Below are 23,334 nucleotides of genomic sequence, written 5' to 3'. Positions count from 1 at the left end.
ACTGAACTTGAGTTGAACTAGAAACTGATCATTCAGTTGTCCTTACTATAATATGATTCTTCCTGTTTATTCTAAGAATATTGTGAAAATTTCTTCAAGGCAAAATGTACGGTCTAAACCGAAATGAAAATATAAGGCAAATTGATCAACAAAAGAAATTTAGTAAACAATATTTCACGACTGTTTTATAGTGACTACGATCACTGGCAAATATCCACTGTGGTAGATTTCCTTTGCATTTAAAGCACTATGTTACATTATTGTAGTGCTCTTTATGCCTTGTACAAGTGTATCAAATTTCTAACAGTCAAAAAGATGCACTGCAATATGTATATCTATTAATAATTTACATACAGGAACAAAAGTACTCCTCAGGGACAAAGCTGTAGTGTGTGGCATTTCAAAGCCCAAAGAGAGAAATCAGTGAATGGAGAGTTCTGGAAAACAGAAATATGCTACTCTTTATCTACTAGACTTTTGTTAATGGTCTCTAGAGAGACAGAGTACGTGCAAACTACACCTCTTGTCTTATTTCTATTTTTTAATCAGCACAACACAATAATTTTGGGTTTTGTTTTTTTTTTTTCAGTGCACGTTTACATTGCAAATCCATTTGAATCTTAACTCAAGTGAAATGACCACTGAAATCAAACGTAACGAGGTTTTGTCATCTTGCCTTTCCCATCTTCTTCATGTCGTAGATTTGGATGTAACCAACTTTGTTCCTGCATTGAAATAATTGGCCTGCCATCATGCCTGACAGCTTTTAAATATAGTTTGGGCTCATATTTAATAGAAACCCAGGCAACAGTCATGTATGGTTATCATTAGGGGTTCTGACACAAGCCTTTGCATATTTGTATGGCTATATTTTTTTCCTCTCCTCTTACCAGACATGCACTGCTAAGCTGAAATGATTGCCCGCAGTGAAAATAATCTCTTCACTGCTTCTGCAAGACTCAGCACAAATGATAGATTAAAGTGAAAAGAGAAAGTCAGCCTGCATGCCAAAATTGAAGTGCATCTTGGCATTCCTGAGACCAGCAAGCATACTCTTACAGTATATTAATATGGTTATTGACCAGTTAGCCTCTGTTGCTCTTAAATGGCAAAGACAAAATAAACTGCCAACTAGATGCAAACAAAATTAACTTCTGCAGAGGGTTGAATGGAACAGTGATCAAACAGTGCATTTATAAATAACAGTTTGACAGTAAGGATGATATTATTAATTATCTATTCACTGTTCTAACAGTCTGTGTGAGGAGCTTTGGCAGGGAACTTCACCTGTATGGCCTGATATTCTGCATGCTTGCAGTACACTCTAGTAATAATCATCACAAAGAACAGGCATAAATTAGTTATGGCTTTAGGCCCAAATATTTTAGTTTTAAGCAAGCTCATCCAGTATCCATGGTAATGGTGGCAGAAACTTGACACTGGAGATGGCTGACCTAAAGTGCCCCTATTATGCTTTAAGTTTTTCCTCAACTCTCTAATCTGTTACGCAGCCTTTTGTTCATGTAAGAGGTCTGGAAACTTTCAAAGGCCAAACTTTCACGTGTGGCCAAATGAAAGCAAAATCTCTGCTGCTGTAATGTCTCAAATACATTCTTTACACTCCAGGCTTTTTTCTGTATTGCTACTTAGTTATGTCACTGTGACACAATGTCATGAAGTTTATGCAGTCGGTTGGTTTGACATGCTCACTAACAAAGAATGAGGAGCAGCCTTAATTCAATTTAGATGTAGTCAGTTGCTTTATTTTCAATTAAAGTCACTTCTACGAACTCTATAATTCCTTTGCTGTGAGGAACACACACCTAATGCTCTGCTGTCGAGTCTTCGGGCACTCCCTGGATCTGAGGAAGTGACCAAGTAAAGTACTTTTAGTTTTCCATAGCAATGTCCCCACAACAATAGGAATATCCTTAAATCTTTAGTGTTAGCATTATGCTAATGTGGCTAACTTCACCATCTGTTAGCTTCCCTCCTATAAAAGGAGCAGCTGCAGCAGAATTATGTGAATGTGTGGTGTCTTTCTAACATGTCTAATGCTTTATGCTTGCAATCTGCAGCCCTTTGAATAAAATGCTACAACTGGGTTAAAGGCTAGCCAAAAACACCAAACACCCAAAACCAAAAAAACCCAGCCCAATATCCAGACATGGTATTCAGAGGTGGACAGTGGGTGCTGGAGAGCGTTACAGTATGTTTTGGGTGTGTATATATATATATGAGTGGCAGTTTCCTAGGATTTCTGCATAAATAAATGATTTAATATAAAATAACATTTTTTAAATTTATTGTTAATTCAATTATTTCATGCAAAGATATGTAGCAAACCAGTGGGCAAAATAATTAAACTCTTTAAGGTTCTCAATTCAGCAGGAAAACCTGGTAACACTATCTTGGAGGACTACGATTATACATCTGTGATCAAGGATGTCTCCCTTTTGCAACGCTATTGTCAACTTTTTGGGGAAATGCTGTAATGGAACCTGTTAGAGGGTGAAAAGAAGTGTCACCGCAATGAGAATAAGAAAACCGCTCGTTGTACTAGAGTTTAATCTATTTTAATTGACTCCCTGAATAAAATGATAAACCTGCATAATAGGGACACTTTAAGGCTTGTTTTTGATGTATAGGTCAGTGTCAGGACTTGACCCCCTTGGCAGGTTCAGTAGACTGTCGCACATCAGTCCATTCCTGCATTGTGTTTTGCAGAGCTTGAGTCTTTTCCTTGTCGACTTGGACATAATCCACCTTCTCGTCCGATGTCACAGAGGACGTAGAGGGCTGTGGAACAATAAATAAAGTTTAATTGCATATGAAATGAGAAAAGTTAATTTAGTCTATAAAATCCTCTGCTTACTTTTCTGTGTGGGTTGGGTGTCCCAGGCTGGAATTCCAGTGCTAGGTAGTCCACGTTGCCACACTTCCTAGGGGCTGGGCTGCTGGTGCCACTCACGGCTGGGGAGGTAGACGCTGGGTTCTGCTAATGTAATAGGAGGGAGGTTTCACTCACACAGTATGCAGTGAGTTAGCAGTGCATACAAATAAGTGGATCGTTAAAACAAAGAACACAATGTACTCTCCCCAGTCTCCCCGTCCAGCTCCCTGGACCTACCATAGCCACATAATTCTCTTCACTGTCTGCAGAGTCGGTGCTGGTGATGCTTTGTGTAGAGATGGGTCTACAGTGCTGGGAGGATGTGCAGTTCATAGCAGGCCTAAAGAAACATAAGGGGGGGAAAAAATCTGTAACATCTGTACTGCCTGCTATGTAATGATTCTTGACTGTGTGTGTGTGGAATGCACTGATATAAGACTCACATGGGTCGTGTCCAGGACATAGTGACTGGACTCTTAAATGGCAGCTCATCAATGATCCCGTTGTTCTTCAAATCAAGAGGTGTTGGCTTTGCTGCAGAAAAACAAGAACAGATGTTATTAACAAATATCATGGTCTTCAACAATTTACACCAGAGTTTAGAGCTGATTTGAAGCATGCTCTTAGTGAGAAGTGAGAAGCTAAGTGTCAAAATCTCACATTTTCTGTCAGGTTTGAGGTCGCGATAGATAGGCGGTGGTGTAACATCACTGAGACGACTGGGCCTGTGGCACAAGGAGGCACTGCTCGCCTTACGGGCAGGTAAAGTTGCAGAGAATCCTGGGAAATCAAAGTGATGTGGCCCTGGGCTCATAGGAATGTAGATATTCTTAGGACTGTCAGCCTGGCAAGCGCTGAGTGGTGAGGAGCCAGGATTCATGGGCACGTAGTTGTCATCTGAATTGCCGCTGTCTGAGCGAGTAAGTGGTGTCTGTCTCTGCCATCAAAAGAGACATGGGGCAAATGACTCTCACAATCTCCCTGGACTTGCAGGAAAACTGTAGCACTCAGTTGGAATAAATATAGAAGTATTTCCTTTTCTATCTCTGCAGTTTATGATTGACTGCTGACAGGATCTATCTGAGGAGACAGTGCAGTTCAAGGGAGAGTTACTCACCAGGTAAGAGCTGAATCCATCATTGACTGACTCCATAGACTGGCCTGAGTGGTTGAAATGGATGAAACGATGTTGATTGTTAGTTTCAAAGGAGGATCCTGTGGAGAAGGGTGAAGGAAATGATCAATATTTACCACTGTCAGAAATTTTGAAAGGGAAAATGCTGCCCAAGTGTAAAAGTAACATTCCATGCCTACATGACTTAAATACTGTATGACAATCCCTGCTATAGAGATCAATTTATATGTAGGAAGGACCTTTTTAACATTTAAAAAAAGTGGTCCCACATTAGCTCTTGTTTCTACCTATATGATGGCTAAGGATGGACTTTGCAAAGTAATAACCACAGCAAGCTAAGAAACCATGCATTGTGTTTACAGAAGCTTTTTTCACATGGCAGAAAAAAGCCTGGAATGAAAAATTCTGGAGCAGGCTGTATGGCTTGAATTTCATTAGCATCTCAACAGGACAGAGTTTGCCAGACTGGGACGCTTGTTTCTGCTTAGTTGCTAACTTTAAATCACCAAAGTGAAAAGCAGAAGAATATAGAAAGAGTCAGTGAAAGAGAAGCAGGTGAGTGATGCAAAAAGTGTTTGCTATTTGTCAAAAACAGAGAAGAAGTGAAAACGTATTAGCAAAGCAGTCATAGCAATAATTATTTCCTGCGTACCTCTGTGCAGTCTGATGTTCTCGACAGCAGGGAGAGTATTTCTGCGTGGGATGACTGACACTGCAGACATTACCTCTTCATTCTGGCTCCCTACTGACTGAGGACTCCCCCACTGACCCTCAGACCCTTGACTGGGTTTAGGGGGTCTGGGAGGAGGATTATATGAGGATTCAGAGCTAGAGGGTGTCAAGGCGTTGTGATTTTTATCAAATGTCCTGGGGATCTGATAGAAGGAGCCAGGTGGTGTAGGCAGATCATAGTTATCAGGCAAGCGTTCATTGCTGTGCATTGTGGCAAGGGCATTGCAAGGCGTTTTGAAAGTGTAGACCTCCTCATTCTCAAGCTCAGGATCACCTAGACCACTGTGAGCTGGCGCCTCCGAGCTGTAACCCCTTGGAAGAACGTAGCAGGCCTCCTGGGTCGAGTCATCGTGCACTGGCAACTGGTGTTTTCCTGGCTTGGGAAGGCTGTAAAAGCCATGCAGCTGCGCACTCTTGCTTCGTGTGGACTGGGAGAAACTGGCACTTCTGCAGCACAGAGAGGATACACACAAACACACAAACTTTTATTCTGGAAACCTTCTTGCTGCTTTTCTTTTATCTACCTTTATTTTTCTCATGCCGTGAATTAAGTACTGCGCCAGCCTATCTAAACAAAAATGAACCATCATCTCTTCTATTACAGTGTTTACTGTCACTTTAGCGTAATCACCAAAATAGCCACTAGATGGTACCATGGCACTACAGAGGGAACTTTACCTTGATAAGCATTAAGCACACAATTAAAGAACAATATACTTGATATCCAGTTAATGATACCTATGGAGCTAAAATACCTTATTTAGTGATTTAGTTATTTTTTAGATGGCTCAATGAACAATACAAGTATTGTATCCAATGCCACAGGCAACGTTTTTGCCTCTAATGCCTGGGGGACTGGCTTTTTTGAATTCGGTATTTTTAATCATTCTTTGAAAAGCTTCTTTATTTTTATGTTTTCAGCATTGACAAAAGAGGGTTTCCCTGTCAAGGGAGGGGGAGGGGGAACTCTATGACTTTCCCAGAGTTTCTCAGTCTCGGTCAGGCACCCTAGGGACATGCCTCATTTAGTCTGGCTCCTTTGAAGGGCTTGACCTTGAGAGAAAACCAAAGCAACGCTGCTCCTTAGAAATTTTGGTCTAGTTAGTGGAGCAATGCAACTGAAAGTTATCCTCAGTTAGTTGTTTCTCTATGTAAGCTGAGGAGGCTGTGTGCAAATATGCAATTTAAATTGCAGGCTTCTAATGGTTACATGAACTCTTTATTGTAATAAGAGATAATGCATTAATGCCACACCATTAATATTGACATAACATTTTGCTCTCTCTAATCTAATTTCTTTTTCATGTCAAATAACACACTTTGTTCCATCAATTCTTCTTCTTCTGTCTCCTGTGGATTTTCATCATCAATCAATAATTTTGCTCATTGCTCTGTATTCCATCATTGTGGCTGATTTGTGGGCTTTTTACGCAGATTAATTCTAGTCAGACCCACGGAGTTTCATTCTGACATGAATCATACCCTGCCACCAGATGCCTGTCTTAATTAGCACAATTGTGAAACAGAAGCTAGCAACATAAATATCTGCATAAAGCTGATGAGATGGATTGTGAGGTTTGATTTCCTGGGTTTTGCAGAGGTCCAATGCAGCAGATTTATGTGCAAATCGTGTGGCTGAGAGGGCAGTTCTTCCCTGGGTGAGTTTAAACCTATAGGAGTGATGAATTGCTGCCTCAACCTCATTGATCATCTACTGTGCCGGCTATCTGCCGAATGGCATCATTATTAAAGCTGACTTTTGATTCTTAAAAAACAGGCACGAAGGCGGTAGAAAGCAAGGTGCATGCTGATGCAAAACACAGGAGCGCATTTAATATAAATGCCTGGTCCCTTTTATTCTCCTGCTCAGCATATAGCTGACACAAGCATTTATGTACCTACTTCTAGTTACCCCACATGTATTCACACCTCTGCATTTGTTCACATTTTGCTTTACAACTACAAAGCTAGGGCATTATCACATGTTACAAAGTCATATAAAGTCTAGCACGCTGTGGTATTTTTTAGATACACATGTACTGAATTTAATTTAAGGCAAGCAACATGTTTCAAAAAAGGTTGAAATAGAGCAACAAGAGACTGTAAATGCATAACGTGGAAAAAAATACTCCTAGTGGAACAACTACTTTGTTTAATTAATAACAGGACATCCTAGAGTGGCTGAGACTTACGCAAGTGCAGATGGTGAGGGTCTGCTCCTATAAGAAAGGCCTTATGGGCAAATCGCTCAGCATTTTAAAAATAATGGTTCTTAATTTAATGTTGTCAAAAATGTGGAGATCAGGATCTATGATGCATATTATTAAAAAGGATTCAGAGAATTATGACAAATGTCTATTAGACACACATTAATCTGTAATGGAAATCCCTGAATAGCACTTTGCAAGAGGATTTTAAGTGAATGCATTTTATCACTACATTTGCAAGTATATGTTAAACCATGAAAAGAAAAAATAAATCGATACGACAATACAACCAACAGCAGGCTCTGGTTGCAAAAAATGGCCTGCCTGCAGTCCAGACCTGCAAACCCACTGAAACATTTGGCACATCATGAAATGAAAAAAATGCAACAAAGAAAGCTGAAATCTGTTGAGCAGCTGAATCCTCTATCAGCCTAGAGTCTGAACATTTTCTGCTTTCAAAAACTGCAGCAATTGTTCTCTTCAGTGTTTACAGACAGTTAAAAGAAAAGATGATGCAGTACTCTGGCAAATATATCCATGTACCAATTTTTTTTAGATGTGGTGCATGCAATGAAATTAAAATTCGGCAAAGATCAAAAAGAAATTCAAATGTATCACTTTCAACATTTGGCAATTTGTCTTTGTAGTACTTTCAATGAAACACTTGATTAAAGAAATTTGCAACTCATTGCATTCAATGTTTGTCATTTTTCAAATGACTGATTAAGATAATTAAACACAAGTTGGGTCATGGCTGGATCTTGTTTAGAGCCTTTTTGCATTAATCTGACAAAATACTTTCATTTTTATAGTATTTGCTACACCGAATAAACAAAAAGATCCAACATCTGATTGTTTATTCTAATAATTATCAGCACAGCAAACCAAATGTTCATACCATGTTACAAAATGCAATCCATTATACCTTACCTTACATTTTCAAATTGGATCTAATTTCAGTGAATAATGAAAACCTTCTTTGTTTATACTTTCCACAATGCTTCATCATATGCGCTTCCACAGCACATGCGGCACTCACACTGACACACACACACACGGTGACATCACAATTCTCAACCCTAAAACGTTACTTCTAACCCTCAGAGGCTTCTAAGCTGAGGAAACGCTGTAAACCTGTACGTTGACCTGCATTAACGGAAAACAGGAAACTGACACAGGACGCCTGAAGGTCATGACCTTTACCGTGCACTTTCTGTCTTCCTGCTAATGCACTGGTGGAGGAGGAGGTAGTCCTGGGGCGCACTGTTGGACATGGAGTTATGGTGTGTGTGGCGCACAGGCACATCAAATGTGAAGAGCACTGGCTGGCTGGAATGGACGGGGGCAGAGGACTTGCGTTCTCCGGTCAAAGGAGCCATTGAGCCGGTGACATCTGCTCCAACAGAACGGGGCATATGGTGTAACCTGCCATCTGCAGAGAGGAGACATTGGGATAATTGATTATTTCACTTAGGTTAGTTTTCTGTAGAAGTGATATGTTACATAGTATTATGCTTTAGAAATTATGAGCTTAGTAATCATCCCTTACACATTTCACTTCTGCTGTCAAAGTCTTTGTACTAAAAGGTGAAAGGGTTCTAGGTCTTCAGATGACCTAGTCTTGTAGTTAGGTGCAATCAGTCTACACTCAAATCAATAGAGAACAGGGATTTATCTCCAGGGAAGACAGAAAATCGTATCCTCTTGCTTTTTGGGATGCAGTTGAACAGCACATGATCCAAGTTATCCTTTTTGACCAAGGTCAATGTGCCTGTTTTTTATTTTTATGGAGCCACCTACTGTTTTGCACAGTGGGACTATGTGAACAACATGATCTCACAATCTTATTGCTTCTGTGTGACATTCCTGATATTTTCCACTGAAAGACTATAAAGAAAAGACAAATCTGAGATGGGGATGCTGGAAATAGACTGGGCAGAAAGCCAAAATGAGGAGGTGCACACTGAGCAGAAGGAGTAGTGAGTAGGCAGCCCACTGAAACATCGACCTATGGTGCATTGTGCAACACTAGCTGATAGGCGAAAGAGAAAAAAAATCTCAGCTACTGCTGACAGTAATCTCTTTCTTTCACTGTACAGTAAATGAAAGATTTTGCATAAGCAAGAATCTTTGAAGCTTAAAAAAAGAAAATACTATCTGACAACAGTCTTGAACCAAAACATATAAACGAGGACAAAAAGAAAACCTTTCCCTTTTTAGAAGCAGGAGGGAGTGTAAAATCAACTTTTCCGTCAGACAAATGACTAGTATTGCTTTTCACTTTTTCGTTGAATTTGTCTGTCCACTGTGACTCTCCTCAATCTTTATCAGGCCTTTACAAAGCAAGCTATGGGTCAAACTGCCCTTTAAGAAGAAGGCAATGTTCTGTGAGTCATAATATGTGCTGAGAAACAGATACAAATGTGGTGTGTGAGCATGTGTGTATGCATGTTGGACAGTTGGAGGGTGGGGGTTTTCTGGAGTCCAATTTGCTGAATGAGGTCACATCCATGCCTGAGGGGAAAAAAGGGCTATGCTATGAGGACTCCAAGCTAGTGGACACAAGCGAGATGCCCAGGCCCACAGCAACACAGGCGGGGACTCTCCCCAGTGATCCTCAATTACACCATTGTTCTGAGCAATTCCATTCTCCCTAGGCTGGTTAGGCATCATCTCCTTTCTCCACAAAAAGCTTTGTAAAAGCTTTCATCCAGTGCGGTGAGTACTAGGCCCATGAATATGGGTAGATATATTGATCTGTTGTCGAAAAATAGCCCCCGCCCCGCGCACCAGAGTGGACAGATGCAATGAAAAAAACAGAAGAAGGCTTGATGACTTTGATCCTGCGGAGAGAACAAAACTTCAACTAAAGAGTAACATGAGACAGCTGCACAAGATAATGTTTTTCTCTATGTTCTAAAAGATTTTTGATTAACTGCACATATCACTGTCAGAATCAGAACAACATGAAGGATGACTGCTTCAGTGTGCTGATGGAACAGCCTATATGGCTCATCACTGACACTAATGGACCTAATGATGTATGTTGCCACTGGAAAGCAATTCCAGCAACACAGAACAAAGCCGCAAAACAGAAACAGAGAGAAGAGCAGAAAATAAAAACACTCATATGTCCCCACAGATGCTACAAATTTTCGCTACACTAGTTAATGTACTGGGACGCTCAAAGTAAGGTGGAAAAATGCTTATTATTTACCGTTATTATCGTATAAATAACAATACCACAGCTTAAAAAGTAAGCCAATAAAACTAAGAGGAAGGAGTCAAATAAAATAAGAGGTTAGTAGTGATTTTTGTTTCTTTTTTTCTTCGGTTTTTAGTTTTGAGGCTGATTTCATTACCCAAAACGGTTTCTTTTCACTAAATTCAAACTGAAGCACCAACATCAAAGGCAGTTTAAAAAGACAAAGAGTTCTTTCCATGCTTGAAACAAATATCAGACCATCAACAGCAATGCATTGAAGGACCCTTTTGGTCGGTGAATGACACATTGCTTTGCTGGGTCAAAGAGCTCCTAAGTTCATGAGCAATTTTCCAATTATGTTCTATAATACATCACCTACTGTCTCATTGAGTCTGTGGCCATAATCTAATATAAGCTGGCTGCTGCTCAGAGGGCCAAAATTAGAACCATGCTGGATCACTCATGACAAGAAGGTCTTTGTAGAGTGCTCATTTCCTCCCAGTCCAACCAGAATAAGACATAGACATATGATAATTTAATATGAAATTAGAAATAAAAATAGAAAGTACCACTGACCTATTGAATTGAAATATACAGGAAGCAGCTGAATTTTTCATCAGCATTGCAAGTGAAACCCTTAAATACTGCATAAAAGATAATGATTTAAGGTACACTCTAAACACATGCCTTGAATGTAAGTACTTCAAAACCATTATTTCCTTAATGGTTTTTGTCAGAGATTGCACTTAACAATACTATCTTGTGGCTCAAACAGCTGCAGTAAGTACTGCACATTAACCTCAGATACATCAAGAGTGTACACAAAGGCCTGGCAGTGGTCTTGGTTTTGGTGGTGGTGCTGATGATTTTGGGGGTTGTTGTGTGTGTCTGAGTGCGAGACACAATAAGGTGACACAATATGTCTGACGTCTGCGTGCCCTTGAAAAGGAGACCACTACTTTTGGACGTTCATCTGAAAATGTATTCATTACATGAGCACTAAACTGTTTCTACAGTGCTGAACATAGCTACATTATTTGTTGTCCAAATCTGCTTGGCAGTCTATAAAAAAAGCACTGTGTCCCAGTGGGCTACATACTGGGTCCATTTGGATGTGTGGTTGCTGAGGGTATGGGACGTTTCCATGACAGTGATATAAATGGATGAAGAAGAAACTAGGCTGCTGCTGACATGGGTAACATCAGCAGTGAAGAGAGATGTTTGCATGGCATTCTTACTCTGCTAGAGCAAGGTTTCCCTTGAAAAGAGTTCACAAGAGTATTATGCAGACTAAACACGCAGGAGCTGATCACGTTACCCCCCGTGCCCACTCAATACCATGTGAGCGTCACCATCTGACCCCACAGTAACATCAGTTTCCCCTCAAAACACTGCACTCATCAATCAATTAAATGGCTTGTGCTATTCTGGGCCTCTGTATCATAGCGTCTGGCTAAATTATAAAACTTAAAATAATTTTAAATTTCATGATCCACTTCTATAAGGTGATGGATTGATATAAAAAGAAATAAATAGATATAAATAGACTGTAAATAAAAGATAGACATGACCACTGGGATTTTGGATTCCTCTTTCAAAACCTTGAGTTTGGCATTTTAATTGTTAACATTTCTTTTTAAACCAAACACCAAAGGAGGGCTATGGATCTAGGTGAGCCATGGAGGGCACTGCATACAGCAGTATCTTATAAATCACAAGGTAGCAAAGCTCTAATTTATATCCTACCATATTCAATTTTACCTTAAAAATATAAAATATTAACATCATGCCGCATCAATTAAGACATAAGACAGGCAAACTGAGATGAGCAGGCGGGTTACTTTTTCATAGACTTCTATGGAACTGAATTTCTTTTTACAACCATAAGGAGTCGCCCCAAAGCTTTTAACATAAATGCACATTTAGGGGTCCAACTTATAAAGAGTGCGTACATTACCCCTGTCCCTAGTCATCTTAAAAACTTAGTACATATATACTTGTTAAAAATGGATGTAACATGTACTGTTAGATCTAATAATTCTTGCTTTACAGCATAGAAAATGGATACACTTGGAAATATCATTTTTTCCATGAGGTCTCCATTTGTACTGTCCACAAGTTTCTCTAAAATTAAACTTGTAAATCAACAGTCACATGGTGCTAATGAAGAATTGCAAGGTAGAAGGGGCAAAAGGAAATGGTCAGACACTAATACAGGATGAACATAACTTGTTCTGATTTTCTGCTTAAAAAAAACATATACCTAATAAATGCGTGTGTCACTTTTTCCTAATTGCTGTTTAGAAAAAGTGTAGGCATGAGAGTTATGCAGCTTCTAAGCAAGGTTTGAGCAGAATATCAGTGCAGCAAAGATTGCACTGTGGCTCATGTGATTACTCTGATTCATCTATGCATTTGAATTAATTTGTAAAATGATACTCCTTTAGTAGTAGCTTGCCGCCACTGTTTCTATAAACGCGCACATCATCCCTTCTGTTTTATTTGAACGTATTTTGATTTTATAAGGACAAGAAAATGCAAAGATTATCTTGGTTTCATAACTTTCACTACGGCTTTCAGTTTGCTGCAATAAGTTAAATTCCTGTCTTGAAAGGGAGCTTGACGTCTTGCCATTTCCTCCCACAGCATAACTGACTTTTCACGTTTTTTTTTTTTCTTGCACGGTCAATGTGCAAGAAAAAAAAAAAAAACAATGACCAATTTTTTTTTTAAATCTTTATATCTTTAAGCAGGTTCCTAGTACAAAATCTGTTCCTTTATTTATGAATGATCAAATGGGGAAGTTTCGAGTAGATCACAATATTCCCTCGACAGTAACAGTTCCATGATTTTTTTTCAAAACTGGCCACATCCCTCCATTCATCCATTTTAATGCCTCTACAATTCAGGCTGCTGCATTTACAGTTATAAATAGATTTTTTTCATTTCATGGCTGCTAACATGATCCATCAAAAAACAAAACAATGGGTCCTATCATGTAAAAGATGGACCAAAGAAAGAAAAAGAAAATCACCCCTAACTGGAGATTATCCTTGTCTCGGAGTTCAAACAGCCAGCCCAGAGCAGAACAAAGCCCATGATTGACGAGACGATGTTCCATTCATTAGATTGTGCTCGGGGGTGGGTCTCCCCGGGTGCAGGCACACGCCACACACCCAGCCATCAGCATCTGATAACAACAACACTCATCAACAGATTCTAAGAACAAGAAAAACATACAATTTGGGATGTGTCTATGTAAGGAAATCGGTTTCAAAATTACTTTTTAGTAATCCTCACTTTTGTCTAGTTAACAACAAATTGGTGTTGGACATCAATACTTGTTCAAAATGAAAATATTAACTGTAACATGCTTGCAAATGAAAACAACCACTAAAAGTGAACATGATTCTTTCTTTATGCATCTTTGAACATCCTAAAGCTGCTGAAATTCTTTATTTTACAAACAGAAAAGTCAACCCCTCTTCTATAACAATTTTGATGACGAGTGTGTACAATACATTCTCAAGTCTCTGGTTTTCAGAAATGCTGCCACTGATATTGTGGTTTGCATGGCATTGGCAGCAACAGAAACCTGTCCTCAGACTGCTCTTTGGCAGCAGAAACCTGACCTTCCAGAGCCATGGAGTCTCATTGTTTCAACAAAAATCAATGCAGATGAAGGGCACTTTGGGAGGGGAGAAGGCAGAAATGCATTTAGAGATTGTAAGACATGAAACAGGGACTGTGAAATATGGTTTGCATAATATTTAAGCATATATATATATATATATATATATATATATATATATATATATATATATATATATATATATATATATATATATATAGAGAGAGAGAGAGAGAGAGAGAGAGAGAGAGAGAGAGAGAGAGAGAGAGAGAGAGGTATTTACAGAGCAACAGCGAGAGCAGTAGAGCAGTCTGCTCTTAGAGTAACAAAACTTTAAGGCTATTACATAACTGACAAATATATTTGCACACTAGGTCCTCTAAAGAAGAACAATACTAAGAGTATTAGCACAAGTAATGTGCCAAATGCCATACTGGAACTGACTGGAAAATGTATGAATGCAAGTGTGAGAAAGTGTGCATATGAAAAGGGAAACAGAAAAGCAATGAGTCACATTACAAGATAGCGAGACAACAAGAGGGTTGTGTAACAATGAACTGTTAAGTGCTACAATTGGCCATCCTTCCTAATAGTTTTGACTTGAGCTGCAGCTTACCTCTTACTTCTAAGTTGATAAAGCCAACTTTGACTGACAAAAGGTAACTTCAGATCAAGGTGCTGATATAAGAGATCCTGCCAAAAATTCACACTGACAGTGTAGCAAGAACAAGAAGTGTGACACTTTGCACAATCTGTAATATTGAGTTCTTGCTGTTACTGGACTGCAACAGTTGTTGAAAAACTAAAATATGGAAGCTGATTTAATCAAGTCTCTGTATGACACGAAACACGATATCTGCATAATTTAGTATTTGTGTTTGTATGTCTCTGTCACATTATGCAATTTCCATAAGAGGAAGCAACTTCTTATTTGTTTTCCAGCCTAGCTTGTTTTCTTTCAAAGAGGGAATTCCCAGTCTGTTAGATGACACACTCACGTCATTGCTGCAGCTGCCTGCTAAGAGAAGAACCCATAAAATATCTTTACAGGTAAAGGATGTTTATCATATTTGATTTTCTATTAGCTTCAGTGAGCATCCACATATGCTAGCACCTTCATGAAAATATAATCACAAAACACACAAATGAAAGATTGAGCAACCGATCAGATTTCAGCAATTAACAACAGTTGATTTGTTGCATGGTTAAATGGCTCACCCCCCACGAGTGCTATGTGTTCATGGCACGATTGAGATCAGAGAGGTTGGAGGAAGAATACTGATGCAGGCACAAGGTCACAAGGTTGCATCGTTACTGCACGCCTCCTCGTCCCCTCCACTTCTCTTACTAACAAACATTTGCTCAGTGACCTCAAGGCAGTTTCTTCCAGCTGGAATGTGATAAAAAAAATAATAAAAGATCTACCACAAGGCAGGAACGTGTTGTCAGAACGGTACTGAAAGATTTCAACAGCAGTTTTGGTTATTAGCTAAAATATAATCCAGAGTACTTACATCCTTTTTTGACCATAATTACTGGCACTTCTGTTGGCAGTCAATTATCTGTGGTTGACAAAAGCCCAGCTGGGGTCACTAATGGCAAAGATACTTCCGGCTGCTCCTTTATTCACATAAAGAAGCCATAGGGCCAAGCTCCTAAAGTTTTTAAGAGGTATTATATAAAAAAATATTCTGCTTTACACTACTTACTACATTACTTTTGTATTAAAGCAAAAATGTTCAGTTTCATGTATTATTAACTTGAATTAAGGTTTGCAACTGTTTTAGAAAAAGGTTCATATTTTCCCCACTTAAAGAGAATTTCACAAAAAATGTTGTGGTGACGGTGGTTATGCTGTTGAAATACAAGCCATTTCCTCTTCAGATGCTACGAGACACAATGTGGTGACAGCACTGGTGAGTTTTTCTGATATTCTGGACTGGGTGCAGTTTGTACTTTGCTGTTAAATTTTTATCAGAGCAAAAAATTCAAAATAATGTGCCTATCTGAACTCTTCTAAAGCACTAGGCCATACTACTATTCTTGACTCTTCATCTACTACGCGACCTGAAGTCAGGCAATTGTTCAAGGATTTATGAGTCAGCACATTTGATGATTTTTGCATTAAAAAAACCCACATGATTACTGACTTTACAAATAGTAATAAAATAGTAATTAAAAAAAGCACATTACTATAATGTGATGTCAATAATGCAATACTGTTTTGTAATGCACACAAAAAATTCAAATGTAATCTTTAAACAAATAAAAACTCTGGATATAGGGTTTGTAGAGCTTTTAAAGCCCTTTAAGGTAAACTTTAGATTTTGCTCTGTATAAATGAAGGACTTTACAGGGTACATTACTGGATCTTGGAGTAACAGGTTTTTTTCCACATTGAGTCCGAATTCTTTACTAATTGTATCAACATGCCCTTGCTTTTTCAACAGGACAGCAGTACTGAAAGGCAAAATGTGCAACACTAGCTAACTGCACAGTGGGCGAGTGTTGATAGATGCAGTTGAAGATGTGATCATTTATTTTCACTGAGACACTGAGAACAAGCTGATAGCAAACAAGGCACCAGGCAGGCGGTACTACCAGGAAAGGAAGGATGGATCTGCATGAAAGTCAACAACTTACTCCCTGGAAAATTCTGACCTGTGCACAAAACTCTTGTGTAAAGCTAGTTTTACAAGGAAGTTAAATGTGGACTGATCTTGAGATGTGTGTGGTGATAAATTTTTGCATCTAGTAACAGATGGGAAAGAGACCAGGATGAAGAGGCAATGCTTTTTAATTAAAAAAAAAAAAAAAAACACACACACACACACGCACACACACACAAAAAACAATAGCTTTAGCTTGTCTGGGTGGGGGAGGAGTGATACACAAAATATTTTAATCTTCAAAAAGACTCCTTTTATATCACACATAGCTACAACACCTATTCTATTGTTATGCTCAATTTTAGCCCCTGTTTGCCCCTCCCAGCACATCAGCACGCATGATAATTAGCCAATATCAGTTATTTATGTAACCACGGTAACTCTTTGAGGTACTGTTGACTGCGAGCCATCAGTGTAGCTGCTAAGAATACCCTGTAGCCACAGGTGGCTACTAATATTTAGAGTGGTTATTTTGCATTTAAATATTGCAAAAATAAAGTATTGTGCTAAGCTTTAACTCATGTAAATGGTTATTTTTGTTGTCATAAAATCTTCACTTCAGTGGTTTACATTAGTGTAAATGGGCAGCTTTTATTTCACTACTTTAGGCCCCTATAGTAATTTTGTCATCTCCACCAGTACTGCTGTGAAAACAAGCCAGAAGCATGACTGTATTAAGTCCCGTGACCATTTTTTTCATGGTAATCAAATTTTGCTCGCTGTTGTCAATTATCACCCCATCCAATCATACACTGAACATGACTTCCACATAGCTAGCCAAACCAAATATGGTCACTTTCAGTTCAGAAACAATACCAAACGCCAGGACAGCAATGGCCGAAATGCCAAATGCAAAGCTTAAAAATAGTAGCCGACAAACGGTACTGTCATGAAGGGGAACCATGGGAGCACAAGAATTTTTAAGAAAGATGAATCGGATAAAATCCCCCGAAAAAACATTTTCATGCCCATCTCCAGCATTAAAACACTTGAAGTACTTATTAGTTCTAGTTTGCCGTGCTAATTAAAATCAGAGTTTATCTGAAGACGAAAACCCTCAAGCACAAACAATACCAGGAATCGAGATTCCTTCAAGTGGCTTTTCAGAGAATTCACTTAGACAAAAAAGGATGTTAAATTACAATTTATCATCTAATAGTATAAAAATAGAACCTGACTGTCACTGACTAAATAGTTCTGTGAATACAACGAAATAGTTACTTCCCTGTGAAAAGGCTGATGTGGTGCGCACACTAAAGAGGCTGTACTCACTACAGCAGTTGTCATGACATACACACTTTCCAAACCCACTCACTTAGCCTTACTCTGCTGGCCATAGTTGATACAATTTCAAATTCATCACAGGACTTTCATAATTATTGAACGTGAACCAAAGAGCTCTCCTCATCATGTGAGGATTATTACACTCTTCCTAGTTGTTTTTAATTCCACACCTGGTCATATTGCATGTTACACATGATCAACCATGTGCACAAAGACTAACGTCCACCAGCTGCCAGATGGCGGGAAAACAACAGCAAGAATATAATCTGGATAAGTTGGAATAAAAATAATAAAAATGCAGAGCATCATGAGCTATAGTAACTGTAGCTATATATATTTATATTTACTGTAACTATGGAGATATTTTTACACACACCAAAAATCTTGATCTATGGATTGTCATCTATAAAAGCAATCCATTCACATGTACAATGGATCGTAACTTAAGCGGTACCAAAATCTATAACAAAAACAAACTTCTAAAATATCTCATAACCAGAAAAAAAACATTCTGGATATAAAAAAAAAGTAGAGGGATGACCATTTCTTTAAAAATAAAAAAAATATTGGAAAAATCTATATCAGTCTCAGACAATGTGTCTATTTATTTGACAGAAATGTTGCCATTGACATTATGTGGTTAAATCTCTGTTCAAAGTTCAAATAACATGCAAAAGTACAACAGAGGATTCATAAAAGACAGATGACTATATTCTGCTTTATAAAACTGTATTAAACTGTATACATTGTTATATGATTATTTTTGGAGTGTTTATTTATTAAAAGCATTAGGTGATGTTTTTAAGCTTTCCTGAAAAGCAGAAAAGAAGCAATGCATCCCTTTAACATCTTAAGTGAGTTGTTTTTTGGTTATTTTGGTCTGTAAAAGATTTTTTGAAAATTTGAATTCAAGGCAGACTAAATCACAGATCAACAGCAAATTAATTGTCTCGGCTAGCCCAAGAGATAATACATGGCAATACAAAGTAAAATTCTCAGAGATTTATTTTAGTGAATTAAAGATTTTAAAAAAGAGGATAGAAGGAAAGACAAACAGAAACCGAGGCTGATAGATGAGCAACTGTGTTTCTGTTCCCTACCGTGGCTGTCGTCCGACTGGTTGAAACCACACAGGTGGCAGATGGAGCGGACCCACTTGTTCATCTCTTCCTCAGTCTCAGCTACAAGATAGAAAGTGCGGTCTACAGTCTTGATGTCAAATACATAGCTGTCCTGGAACTCCTTCCTCTTAAAGGTCAGGCCTGCATCGACCTGCTCACAGCACTGCAGGTCGATCACCCGAATGGGCTTCTTAGAGTGATCATTCTTGTAGTACTCCAGAACGTCAGGGTCACCACTCATGCGGCCACTGCGAAGTATAAACCAGCGTTTCTTCCATGCCTGGAAATGAGATTGAAAATGTAAGAACGTGAATGCAGAACAAAACAAAGCAAAACGAAACACAAATACCAAATTATACAAAAGTTTTATTTAAAAAAAAATATATATACAGACATATATACAAAAATATATACATTGTCATATATACATATATATATATGTTTATATAAACACACACAATATATAGTTGGACTGTAAGCGTTGCACAAAAAGACAAAAGCTATTTCTGCACATACGCTTATGTGTGGTTTGTATGTGTGTTAGACACTGTGGGGTGAGGGGGCAGCAGGTGTTTGCTCTCTCCCAACGTATTTCCTGTGCCGATATCCCTCCTTAGGCTGAGACTAGCAGCGCTCCTCTAACACAGCTTCAGACTGCAGCCTCCTGCCACCTTAAAAACTGGTAATTCACACTTCTTCGGTCCAATCAAAATCATGCCACATCTGCAAATCATCATGTCAATTTTTGTCTGAGAGTAAATAAGCATTGTGCATCGTAACCACACGAAAAGCAGCAAAAGGTTCATATTTGATAATGTAAACAGCTATAATAACAAGAGAACTACAATGTCACACATTTCACACCATTAACATTGTTGTATGTATCAAATGGAAACGAGTAAAGGAAGAACGATGGCTTTCAATACAACAGTTGAATGTAGTTTTCCAGTGGCTGTCTAAAGGGACTCTGTGTTCTCTATGTTCAGAAACAAAAGAGGAAGATAGACCAGGAAGGCAAAGGAGGAGTAAAGGAGGGTTGGGGAGAGTAGGGGGAGACTTTTGGACATTTGCCATGATGCACTGCACTTCTGCAAGGCAATGTCTCACGTTCAGGCTGCTGACACACAGGATTCTGCAAGCACTCTCTCTCTTTCCATCAACACAGACACTGCTGCAAGGCTAACACCTCCCCCCAAACAGACACACACACACGGCAGAAAAATGGATTGTACTGATGTCTCTAGTGCCTTTCAGAAAGATTCCTAACCTCCTTGGAAAATAAGTATGCTAAATGTTTTATTTAGTTAGACCATTACTTCTGTGATGCAGAGGTCAGATTAATGGATGAAATAGCTTTGATATCTTTACCCTGCCCATGAAAACAAGCCTCAAATGAAATGAAGTAGTTAAGCATTTTGGTGATGTGAGAAATAAAGAGAGAAAAAAAGAATACATGTATGGATAGCAACAGGGACCCATAAAGAGATTAGACCTGTTAGTTTTATGAAAAGGTGGTTGCCGCTGAAAAGTAAAACTTAGGAGAGAGCTGCTGCAATGCCGGCCTACATGCCTGGTCCAACAAAACGACCTAGACTGAATACTACTAAGACGAACAATCAATCACAGGCCCTTTGAGAGACCTGGAAAAAATCCAACATGATATTCCTTCTCGACTTCTCTAAGAGGCGTTAAAGCAGGCTGCATGTTCTTGATGCCATTTAGCACCTTTAGCCAAAAAGCTTAGATGCTGAAAAACCAGAAGCACGCCCACAAAGTAGGAAAAAAAAAAACCTTCAAAAGGCACAACCAAAACTACATGTAGAAAATAGCAACTAGTGCAGCTGTTCCAATACCTCCACCCCAACTCACTGAAAGTAAGACACAGTCAGGTATTGAAGTACTTTGTGTTTGAGGAAAATGGCCATGGGGTGATGCCTGACTTGCAAAAGGTAACCAATGTTATCAAGCTTTTGAGACCAAGAGAGAAAGTACTACTAATTTAGCAAAGCACCAAAAACACCAGGACCCAGATCTGCTCGAACAGTTCAAGGTGGATGAGTTTCAGTAACAACAACTAAAGTATTATCCTACTTTGACATTACCACCGTGAAATGAAGTATGTCCCATAGGCTAAAATGTTTGCAAAAGCAAAATGCTTAACCTTATGCAACGTAACTAATATCACACCTTGTAGTAACATTAGTAGGCCAATATTTCATTCTGTGCCCTGTCAACAAAGTATAATGTTAACACTTTAAATAAATACATTTTTAAGCACATGGGATAATAATAATTTTGTTGTGGTATCAAAATGAGTATTGAGAACTGTATAATTCTACGCGTATTGGTTCCACCTAATATATGTTTGTGTCATGATCTTCCTAGAGCATAATACTACCTTTCTTTGATCAGATGCACAACTGACACCTTCAAATTTATTTCAAAGATATATCTTTCTAAAGAGGTTTAACCAAATGCATCCCTTAGATTTGCTATTTTATGAATTTGCTGCGAGCTGTTCCCATTTTTTTTACTTTCTAAAATGTTTCACAAAATAATGTGTTAAACAGTGGTGTTTAATTACGATAAAGTACATTTCTGAGACAAATGTCATCATACCAATGGTTATTTTGACATTCTTTCTTGAACACATACTCTTTTCTGTTTTTTTCCAGGAAGTGCAGATTGTTATCTTATATTCGGCGTCTAACTGAAGTTCTCCTGAGGTACTAGTTTGCAATACTGTCTGTTTATTTTCTTTCAGACTGATAAACTGATAAAAGCTGTAGGCAGTATCATCTTAATAGTCTTGATAGTACAGCTGTGCTGCTGTACCACTAACCCCATATTCAGGAAGTAGAAAGAAGTGTGAACAAGATAATCAGCAGCATCTTCATGAAATGTAATACTGTGAAACATGTATTAGGTCATTTCTTGCTATGAGATGTTTTTTTTAATGTTTACTGATACTGATAATAACAACAAAGGTTGTGTGGAAACTGTCAGCAGTGATACTCCTCAAATTTGCACCTAAATGCTTCTGCTGGCGTATGAACTTATTTCACAGAAATGGAAACACAGGGGAGTTATCACACTCCTCCAAAAGAACCAAGCAGAGCACCATTTAAAGAAAAAAGAAAAACCACAAACAAAAACAAAGTTCCACAAAGCTCTTTGATTCAATGCTATTACAATGCATTTAAAAAAAATCTCCATAACTCTTGCGAACCCCATTTAAATATTTTTGCCTTTTCTGGAAAGACAGAGCATCACTTAATTGAGACCTGGAGAACTGCCCAGTTTCAAAAGGTCAGTGCAACCCAGTTGGGTTATTCCTGGTATCCCTCGGTTGCAACCAGCACATTAAAACAGGACAGCTCTCAACAACAGAGTGAAGAAAATTTATCTAGAAATCTTTATGCTAATCAGAACATTACTCAGTTGTTGGAAAATGAAGCTGTTGCTTACAAACAAATCACAACTCGCATAAAATAAAGGGGAAGACTAAAAACAACAGTTACACGTCATGTTAAGCTTCCCACGAAATGCAATATTATCTTAATAATGCAACTGGCACTGTAGCCTCTTTCCCAGTGAACTGAATCATAAGGGAGTAAGACACAAGGAAACGAGCATACTCACCCCACTGCCTGTACTACAGAGCATGTCTAAGCACATCAATCACACTGTAAGTAGTGGGAAACAAGGGCTGAAGCTGTAAAATAGTCTGTATTCTCCCATATCTCTAAGCTGGATGAGGGATGTGTTTAAGCTGCATCAGTGTTTAGCAAAAAAAAAAAAAAAAAAAAAAGGGCGGGTGGTGTCTCAGCACAGAAATAATGCCATAAATAACGCCCTTGTTAACAACTAGACCGGGTAGTTCATGGGACCAGTGAGAGAGCTCTAGGCCAGGCCACTGATCACACTCAAAACTAATATGGTGACAGAGAGCTGCACCATTGTCTGAGCAATGTACTGCAAACTATACAGGACATGTGGCATCTCCCATGTACTAGTATTATTTCATCAAGTCAAAGTCTAATAAAGAAGAAGCAGAAAACAGGACAACAGTCCTGTGTAAAGCACAACACAAAAATGTTAATGCTAGTGAAAGCACAACAGCCAAAGTTTACCCCCCCTGCATGAGCACTTTAAGGCTTCCAAGAATTCAATTCGATCATCCAATAAAAGCTTGATATTACCTTGTTTCAGCAGTGTCGTTTGTCCTGTGCTGATGGCAGCTGGCTACAGATACAGAAACAGCAGCGGCATACAAAAGACAATGTGTGCATGTACTGTAGATGGATAGGAAGGAAAACACTCAATACCAAAACCATACAAAACAATTCTATGACTGTGGTTGCATCTAAAAATAGGACTAAAACTAGCTAATATTGCTGGCTCCTTTTGTTATTTAGGATGTTTTTTTTGGCAGACTTTGAAACCAATTGTGTAGG

At 38.6% G+C, this 23,334-nt stretch overlaps 1 protein-coding gene across 1 annotated transcript in view; it reads right to left on the bottom strand.

The window, feature by feature from the left end:
• Positions 1-2,553: 2,553 nt before the first annotated feature.
• Positions 2,554-23,334, bottom strand: part of gab2 (GRB2-associated binding protein 2) — a 31,082-nt gene continuing 10,301 nt past the window's right edge. Inside the window, exons 2-10 of the mRNA XM_085370900.1 lie at positions 18,857-19,157; positions 8,171-8,399; positions 4,681-5,207; positions 4,011-4,108; positions 3,554-3,830; positions 3,337-3,427; positions 3,131-3,233; positions 2,876-2,998; positions 2,554-2,799 (exon numbers count right to left, since the gene is read on the bottom strand). Of these exons, the coding sequence (XP_085227026.1) occupies positions 2,656-2,799; positions 2,876-2,998; positions 3,131-3,233; positions 3,337-3,427; positions 3,554-3,830; positions 4,011-4,108; positions 4,681-5,207; positions 8,171-8,399; positions 18,857-19,157 (1,893 nt within the window). The 3' untranslated portion in view covers positions 2,554-2,655. The remainder of the gene's footprint in view (positions 2,800-2,875; positions 2,999-3,130; positions 3,234-3,336; positions 3,428-3,553; positions 3,831-4,010; positions 4,109-4,680; positions 5,208-8,170; positions 8,400-18,856; positions 19,158-23,334) is intronic.

Source organism: Diplotaxodon limnothrissa, linkage group LG14 (genome assembly GCF_057381915.1).
Source record: "Diplotaxodon limnothrissa isolate DT_005_m linkage group LG14, D_limnothrissa_male_GT1.1, whole genome shotgun sequence".
NCBI classification, from domain to species: domain Eukaryota; kingdom Metazoa; phylum Chordata; class Actinopteri; order Cichliformes; family Cichlidae; genus Diplotaxodon; species Diplotaxodon limnothrissa.
This window is presented reverse-complemented; position numbering and strand designations above follow the sequence as displayed.